Here is a 9,810-nt window from a genome sequence, read left to right on the forward strand (position 1 = left end):
ACAATTCTGCAAAGATGAGTGGGCCAAAATTCCTCCAGGACGCTGTAAAAGCCTCATTGCACGTTATCGCAAACGCTTGGTTGCAGTTGTTGCTGCTAAGGGTGGCCCAACCAGTTATTAGGTTTAGGGGGCAATCACTTTTTCACACAGGGCCATGATGGTTTGGATTTTTTTTCACCTTTTAATAATTAACACCTTCATTTACAAATTGCATTTTGTGTTTACTTGTGTTGTCCTTGACTATTGTTTAAATTGGTTTGATGTTCCGAAACACTTAAGTGTGACAAACATGCAAAGGAACAGGAAATGAGGAAGGGGGCAAACACTTTTTCACACCACTGTAAAGGTTAATATGGTCTATGATACAATTGCCTATAGATACAGCAGACACAGTGTAACATTTATTTATAAAAGTCCAATATTCACTACCCCTTTAGCTCTGTTTTGGTCTCCACCCTGAGAAAAATATCTGGCTCATAGACTGTAAAATTAGTGGACGTAGTATCCATGACGTCACCCATTGGTTTGTGGTTGCCATTTTGAAGAAAATCGGCAAGCATTCCCTTAAGTTACCAGCTAACGCTAATGGTAGCTAGCTAGCTTGGTTAGCAGAATGCTGAACAAGATGTTTTTAGGGAACTAAAATGTCCCAATTAACTGTGATGAAGTGAAAGCACACAGTGAGAGGGTCAAAGTTCAAGATTAAAACACGGACAACACCCAAAAACAATTTCACGGCTATTTTTATGTACACAGTGCGATGGATACAAATTGTTAAGCCTTTGTCCTGATTTAGACCATAAACTTATTATAAAAATGATTATTAAGGTAATAAAACAAGTGAGAAGTAGGGTCATTTGGGGCACCCTGGTAGCTCACCTTGTTGAGCGTGTGCTCCGTGTACTAAGGCTCAGTCCTTACTGCAGCAGCGCAGGTTTGATTCCAACCCTTTGCTGAAGGTCATCCCCCTCTCTGCCCCCTTTCCTGACTGTCCTGTCCAAGAAAGCCCAAAAAAAGAAAAGAATAAAAAAAAAAAAAAGAAGTAGGGTAATTACTACTTTTTGCAACCAGTGGAGTCGGACCCTGCTGAAGCTTTGTCCGTTATTAACAGTTAACCCTAACCCAGTCTATGATTTGGCTCTTTAGCTGCTAAATGCTCCACTATGTTCAGTCTGTCTAGTCTGGATCAACGACTATTAAAGCGTAACTCTCGCCAAAATGCAACCTAGGGTCTTTTTGTGACTGTACCCGAGTCAAACTTTCGTTTAAAAGCATAATTAGGACGGAAGCGCCACTTTTAAGATTTACTGTATTTTCGTTTTTGGGTCAAATGGCCTTTTGAATGGGAGTGCTAGGGGCACTACTATGATCGCATCAAAATCGCTATTTTTAAAACACTAAGAAGGCTCAACACAACATGAAACTTTGCTCAAAGTATCACCAGGGGCTCTACAAGAATATTAATAGAATATAATACTATAATAATTATTTGTGGTTTTGTCACTACAAGTGACTCCTTTCACATACACAAAGTCAATCGATTCATTGTTAAAATAAAAAAAAATAATGGGTAGAGTTTTTTTATTTATTTACATTTTGTAGGATCTGTCTCTCGGTTGCATATTAAAATCTTTTGAGGATGTGGTACAACAATTTGGAATCCCTAGGTCTCAGTTTTATAGATATTTGCAACTTGGCCATCTGTTAGTGGGGATTTATAGATCCAGTTCTTCAGCCTGAAGGCAGCAGAATGTTTAGATAAGGTGTTGTTGAAATATGGAAATGGTCATGAGCCTTCTGGGTATTATTCTATGCTTATGCAGAACCTGGGGGATGGAGCCTGGACAGCCATCAAAAAGACATGGGAAAGGGATCTGAGTAGTACACTGGATGATGAGGAGTGGGACAGAATCTGTAGGAATATTACAACTATGTCACGCAATGTGAGGGTGCGCCTCATTCAGTTCAATATTATGCATCACTTTTATTGGACGCCCTCCAGATTGCTAGAATTGGTCTGAAAGACACATCAAATTGTTGGAAATGTAAGACAGAGGACGGCCAATTACTTCATGTCTTATGGTCCTGTGATAAGGTCCAGGAATCTTGGACCGGGATACATGATAACCTATGTCAGATTGCAGGGACCCAGGTTCCATTCAGCCCAAGACTATTTCTTCTGGGAGATGAGTCAATCCTAAACGGAATACATAAGCACATAAGAAGCTGGGTCCAGACAGGTTTAATGACAGCCAGACAGATTATTTTATGAGGATGGAAGAATGAAGGAGTGCCGTCAATCCAGGAGTGGGCTTGTGAGATGGCTAAGGTGGCGACGTTTGAGAAAATGTAATATAAATGGTTTGCCAGATTAAATGTCTATACTAGAAAATGGGTTAAGTACCTGATCTTTCTGGAGGGCTCCTAAGAACCTTTATGCTGGGGAGAGACGTGTATGATGGGCTTATGGTGTTGTCATTTATACGTTTGTTTATTTGGTTTATTGTCTATTTTGTTGAATGGTCTTGAATATTGTAGTTACCGTGTCAGCTTTATTTTTTGTCTGGGTGGGTGGTGATGACGACTGGGTTCATGTGGCTAATTGTATGTTTTGTATGTTGTTTAAAAAATGTGTTAATCACAAAAAAAATGTTTACACTCTGTAAAACATTATTACTGATTTCTAAGTATTAAAGCATGTGGAATAATTAGAAACATTTTATAATCTGTCCATGATTTTTAGTGGCTATAAAGGTGGCACCTTTATATTACAACTTTTTATATGTACTGTGATATTTTTGTATGCAAGACAAATATTTCTGTAATATACAGTATCAAGTTAACAAAACCAACTTGGATAACAGCCTGAGGCAAGCATGTACAAGGCAATAATAACACCAATATTTATATAAAAATAACAAGTCATACATTGAGGAATGTGTGAAAAAGAATTTTTATTGAAAAGAAAAAGGAGAACCGTCCACATTTTTCTCTCAGATATTGAAACGCTCAGCATTACAGCAGCATTAATCACTGTTTACTAATCTAACTTTTCAGGATATCGACCAATCAATCAATCTTTATTTCTATAGCACTTCTTTTTTTTTTTTTAACTTACATTAAAGTAAGTTTTGGTATTTCATAAAAGCACTTAGGCTATATAAACACCTGGCAATGTACTCCATACTGCCTCTGTGGTATCAATCAAGTTACGTTACTTTAATATTGTGATACTTGGATTAGGTTACTGACTACATTCCTGACAGGTAATTGGTAATTGCAACCCTCCCAACCCAGGCCGAAGCACCTGAAATAAAGCACCAGAACATCTACAAATAGCATCCTGCTACATAACGAATGTTGAGATGCTGAGGTGTCTCGCTTCCATTCATTATTCACAACTATCTATGATCAGTCATGGCAATGCTCAGACTAGTCATCTTGTTACTCACCACCATGTACCATTACACTTTATTGCCCCTATGCGCATGATTTGATAGTTTCAGACCTAAGTGACTTTTGTTCTCTCTCTGCTTGTATGGACGTTACTGACTGCAGCTTCACTGGCCGTGGGGTGAGTGAACTTCTGTTCTGGAATGTCTTGAATGTAAAATTAATGAATATCAGTTGATATGTCATGATGTCATATTGGTCAGTTTAACAATAGAAGGCTACAACCTTAAGATTGACAGTGCAACTTGAGTCATAAGAGGTAAGGTAGGTATAAATGAATATGAGTTTTAATTAAAATCAAGGCACACATACATAGAAATAATTTGGCCCAATGCTAAATGACTGTAAGTAGAGCTGCAAAGATTACTCGATTAATTTATTAACTATTAAATAATTATAAATCCCCAATTATTTTTGTTGATTCCAGCTCCTTCATTGTGAATATTTTCTAGTTTCTTAACTCTTCCGTAAAAGTAAACTGAATATCTTTGAATTGCGGACAAAACAAAACATTTGAGGATGTCATCTTGGGCTTTGGCAAACACTGATCGACATTTTTCATGCTTTTCTGACATTTATAGACCACCTAATTGATTTGCTCAAGAAATCAAAAAAATAATCAACAGATTAATAATAAAATAATCACTAGTTGCAGCTCTAGCTGTAAGTACTCAAGCTGTGTCTAGGTCATAGATGTCGATGTGAGCTCCTGATGTGTAGTTGTCTTCCAGCAGCAGCTTCATCAGCTTGGCACAAGAGGCCTCACAGGTGAGCACCTGGCCCTGAGCGAACATGTCTGAAAAAGACGTCCTGATGCTGGGATCTGCTGTTCTGGATCTGGCCTCCGTCAGCATGGCTGTGTCCAGAGGTCCTGGTACAATACAGAGGACAGAGGTGAATGAGTTCCAGAGTAGGAATTGTCTGCAAAGAGAGGACCTTACCATTACTGGATATTGTTCTGCTTTAGTAGTATGAAGCAGCCATATTGAATTCTAATAAATGCAACATTATTTGTAACAACGTTTTGATGGAAATATGGAAAAATAACTATAACATTCCCACCAGGGCCTGAATTTAACACCCACCTATGTGCCAAATTAGATTGAATTTTGCCATTGGCGGCTGAAACCGTCAATCTACTTGCATGTTGGCGGGTAGCCAATGAGAATTGAGTGAATTATTAATTTATTTCGCCACTGTTCTTGTTTGTAATCCTTCTGCTCTCCTGGGTACCAAGTTGTCCCAGTGATTATAGCCGGCCTACACAGGCTACTCCACGCAGGTGAAGGATGCCTGCCCGCTGGCTAACCTTTTACTTGGCCCAGCGGCGTATCTCTGGTATTCCGGGCCCTAAACACAGTACTAAAACAGCCCTGGTTAAAATCAACAATGACCTCCGTACAGCAAACTCTGGATTGCTCACCATCCTCCTCAACCTTACTGCTGCCTTTGACACCATCTCTCACCCACTAGTCCTGGAAAGCCCAGCTGGCATTGGCATCACTGGTGTTGCACTTTCATTGTTTTCATCATACCTCACTGACTCACAGGTCAAAGTGTTATACTGTTACACTGGGTGTCCCCCAGGGGTCAGTACTGGGTCCACTCCTATTCATCTTTTACCTCCTTCCCCTCGGGACAATCCTCCGTCACTATGGTGTCCACTTTCACTGCTACGCTGATGACACACAGGTCTACATCTCCACTAAACCCACCACTGTTATTGCTCCCACCTCCCTCAACACCAGCAAAACTGAGGCCCTGCTCATTGGCTCCAAAACCACCATCTCCAAAGCCCAAAACATCACTGCCCCAAACATCACCATTGACGGTTTCACTGTACCCTTCTCCAGCCAAGTCAAGAGTCTCGGTGTCACCGTGGACAGCACCCTTTCCTTTGCACCTCACATAAAAAAACATCAGCCGGACTGCTTTCTTCCAACTTTGCAGTATCTCCAGACTCCGCCCATCCCTATCTCAATCCAGCACTGAAATCTTGATCCACTCATTCGTTACGTCCCGGATTGACTACTGTAATGCTGTTCTCTCTGGGCCTTCCCACCAAACTCCTTACCAGGCTTCAAATCATTCAGAACTCTGCTGCCCGGATCATTTCCTGCACAACATTTTCTGACCACATCACCCCCGTTCTCATCCAGCTACACTGGCTCCGTGTTCAAGCCCAGATTAATTACAAAAAACGTTCTGCTCATATACAAAGCCCTTCACAACCTAGTCCCAACCTACATCTCTGACCTCCTCCAGGACTACATTCCCTCCCGCTCTCTGCGCTCCTCCTCTGCTGGTCTCCTGACCATACCCACCGCACGCCTCAGCACTATGGGTGCGAGGGTTTTCAGACACATTTTTGTATTATGTATTCATTTGTAACATCTATTATTATTTATGAATTCCTTTTTAAATGTAAAATGCTGAATTATTTATCCATTATTTTGGTTTATGAACGCAATAATAACGAGTTAACGCAAATTCCTTTTAACGCCACCAATTTTAAATATTTCAATATATTGACAGTCAAAGTTTTGATTTAGTTGTATTAACCCCTCATTATTATGTAGTTAATAGTCAATTAATACATTGAATTTGAATTGTAACCTCTTGCATGAGTCTTTAAGTACTCTATTTTTTATAAAAAATAATTTAGGAATAATAATATTTAAGGAAACTTTAAAATGTAGAAAATAAGAAATAATGCTGCATGTAAAAACTGTCATCACCGGACTGCTCAGACTACCTCATTCAATTCCTCTGACTCAGCTTGAGTCTGGTTTGACAGACATATTTAACAAGCACAAAGTGGCAGTTCCTTACCTGGCGCATAGTTTAGCACACGAAGGTCCGGCTCCTCTTCTGCCAGCACCCTGAACATCATGTCTCGGGCAGCCTTGCCTGTGCAGTACAGCACCCAGGAGCGGAAAGGTTGCAGGGCACACAGCGAGCTGATGTTGACCACAGTGCGCCGCAGGCCTGGACGCTGTGGAAAAGCCTGCAGGACGCTGGCGGTGAGGCACAGGGAGGAGCTGACATTGAGAGACAAGTAGGAGTCCACCTCGGCCATGTCGGTGAAGCTTTTGGCATAGCGGGACACGTCACCCAGAGAGGCTGGGAAGAGGGAAGGAGGTGTTACTAGTGTGTGTCTACATCCTCATACATAGTTAGTGTTTCCATCAACTACTGTTTCTCAAATATTCTCAAGAAGAAGCAACAAGATCACTCAAATCTTGCTTGGGGACCCCAAAAAGGTGAGCCAGCCCTGCTTAAAGTTTACCCATGACAAAATCATAAGATAGGCACCTAAGCAAATAAGCCAATCTAGATAGTGCCATAGAGAAACACTTTAAAAGGGTCTGTTTACCCAAATTAATGAAAAAAACATAACTTAACTTTAACTTTAATTTGTGGTACTCAGTATTTGAAAATTACATTAAATAAAACATCTTTTCAGAAGCAGTGTCCAATGTTCATGTTATTGATAATTCACAAACGCTCGACCCTCAACCTTTAGCCATCTTGCCATCAAGAGCCAGGCAGCCTTTTTCACTCACTCTTATCATACTCTCGTACTTACCACTCAGCTATGTGGCAGTATTAGGAGCTGTTATGCAGGGTTCAACATTAACTTTTTGTCCACAAGCTAGTGAATGTTAAAATTAAAAATTTTTTTGGGCTGGTGAGTCAAGCAAATCTACCAGCCACATATATATTTTACCAGCATTTGGTTGGTAAATGGTGCCAATTTTGAACCCAGCTCGTATGTATATGTGTTGAAGGGGAGTGCAAGGATGGATGGTTGGTGTCCGGTCAATTGTAGTGGGCTGGTCTGGGTCTCAAAAGTCCAGGACAGATTTTTTACCCCAGTCCAGCCCTGATCACAGTGGCATGCCAGAAGCCACTTTTGGATCTCGGCGTCACTGGTTGAATGTTTGAGAATACTGTGAGCATCATAAACAAATTCCAATCAGCTACAAACACACTAGAGCCCGACAGATAAAGGATTTTTAAGGCCGATAGCGATACAAATATTTGGTCATTTAAAAATCCGATATTCCTATCTATCGGCCGATATATATATTTTCAAAAAATATATCCAGAAACGCGTAACAAAACATAAACAGATTAGTTATTTGTAGTTATTTATGAGTCCTCACTAAAATAATATAATGCAGTTTAAAAATAAACAGAACAGAGGAACATCAAAATATATATTTTAAAGTTCGGATAAATAAATTTTTGTTATTGCACATTCATTCAGTAATGGTAGTGAATGATTAACTAATCATTTGTTAATGACTAACCACCACTCAGTACCAATGGTAGTTACAGTGTTTGCCAATTGCTTACACACCGAAATCAAAAGTATTACACCATTAACAAAACCTTACACTCGAGGAGCAAAACATTAGCCCAGATGTGCACCACTATAAAACAATGTCAGCCTCACACTTTTTTGCAAAACAATACACACAGTGATTTGCAAAACACTAAACTGACTTGTATGCATTAGACACAGAAGTACATCATCATGTCACTTCCATGCAAATCCAAAGCACTGACTGTCAAATGACTACACCTATGAGCCAATCTGTGAAACACAGCCATCAGGTGCGTAAACACGATTACTTAATTGTAGACACACCAATCAGGTTTAAGCATTATAAAAATGAGGCAGGTAAGTCTAGTATTTTCTGTATTGCATTTTCAGATCTTTTTTTTTTTTTTACTGTAATTGTAACCTGTACTGGATACAGTATTTTATGTTTGTCTGAATGTGTTATTCACACTACTGTAGTGTTATAACAGTGTTATTCACACTGTAGTAGCATGAAAACTGGGACCTGTTTTCTTGTGATTCTCCATGTTGACATGTTGACTGATTTGGGTATATGGAGAGAAATAAATTGTATTTTTATTTATTATATTTTACTTTGGTGAACTTATTGTATATTTGCAGTTTCTCTGTGTACTTCATTTACAGTACTCTAATCACTGAGATGTAGAATTGCTAAAAGTGTTTGAGGTTAGCAACAGCAGTGTGCTCTGGTTCAAACAGAATTAAGTCATATGCAACAAAATATGTTTTTTATAAATGAGTGTATATTTTTTGTGTTTCATTTTGCAAAGGGTCTGAGGTGTTAATTGGGTGTGTGGTTGTGCTAATTGTGTGTAGTGTTTTGAAAAACCGATCCCTGTTTTGAAAATGTGATGTCAAACATCACATCAAAGTAGCTTCCACAAACAGCTGTGTAGCATTTTGGTCGAGATGTGAGGTGGTGAACAAATTGACCGCGGTACAGTTTAGCTCTACAGGTTTCTTCTTACCAGCATTGTTGACCAGTACAACGTGATCTATATCGTCAGAAAAAGCTTCTTTAGATGCTCTGACAATGCTCTTCAGTCCCTCAACCTGACCCACATCTGCCACGACACACTCAACCACCAGGCCCGCTTTGCCTGCCTCCGACTCGGCCAGCTCAGTCTGCAAAGCCCGCAGGTCATCACCAGAGCGGGCCGCCAGGACGAGCGCTGACCCCGGCTTCACCAACCGAGACATCTCCCTCGCTATAGTCCGTCCAAAGCCTCTGGAGGCTCCGGTGATAATACAGAGCGCCCGGCCCAGGTCAGTACTTTCAGTGGACGACATGGTTCTAAATGACAGCAGACTGGCCTCTTTTTCTTCTTCTTCTTCGAAGTTCTAAAGTAGTTGGCATCCACAATGTTGCATTACTACCTCATTTAGGTTTTCCCTTTTAATTCATCTTAAAGCCGTCTGTCCAGTCCAGTCCATAGGCGGAAATCGTGGGGGTCAAGGAACTAGTCCCTGAGGGTTGTCCCTCCAGAAATAGCATTAAAACACTCTCTGTATTATGTATTGTGTGTATATATATATATAATATTTGTTTACGTTGTTAAACAATATAAACGCAGACAGGGCAAATAAAATGCGTTTTAGGTTTAGAAACATTTTGAGTCCCCCTTTACCTTGCCTCACAGTGGTTTGGTCCACTCTTTTATTGACAAAAAGCAGTATACAGAGAATCAGGTAAACAGAAATAGCGCACGAACATCAAGTGTAAACTTATGAAGATAAAAATAAAAAACATACGAAGCAATGCAAATCATTACATAGAAAAAATAAAAATAAAAAGAGGTACATGAAAACATACATTTACAATTAGTCAGAGGTTTCAGGGGAAAAAAGCTCTACAGTTTCCACAATTGTAATACTTTTTTTGTTATCCAACGATCTAAGTGACTTCAATAGAGATTTAAATTCTATGAGAAAATTTCTGCTTGTGAATATACAATTTTGCATACAGAATGATGAAATTAATTAGA

General features: G+C 39.7%; 1 protein-coding gene across 1 annotated transcript; it reads right to left on the reverse strand.

The window, feature by feature from the left end:
• Positions 1–2,934: 2,934 nt before the first annotated feature.
• On the reverse strand, positions 2,935–9,246 carry spra (sepiapterin reductase a). The gene is made up of 3 exons (XM_078272034.1): positions 8,794–9,246; positions 6,286–6,576; positions 2,935–4,324 (listed from the first exon to the last, which is right to left on the reverse strand). The coding sequence occupies exons 1-3, from the start codon at positions 9,113–9,115 to the stop codon at positions 4,125–4,127; spliced, it is 813 nt and encodes a 270-aa protein (XP_078128160.1). The 5' UTR covers positions 9,116–9,246; the 3' UTR covers positions 2,935–4,124.
• Positions 9,247–9,810: the final 564 nt, after the last annotated feature.

Source organism: Sander vitreus, chromosome 16, assembly GCF_031162955.1.
Source record: "Sander vitreus isolate 19-12246 chromosome 16, sanVit1, whole genome shotgun sequence".
NCBI classification, from domain to species: domain Eukaryota; kingdom Metazoa; phylum Chordata; class Actinopteri; order Perciformes; family Percidae; genus Sander; species Sander vitreus.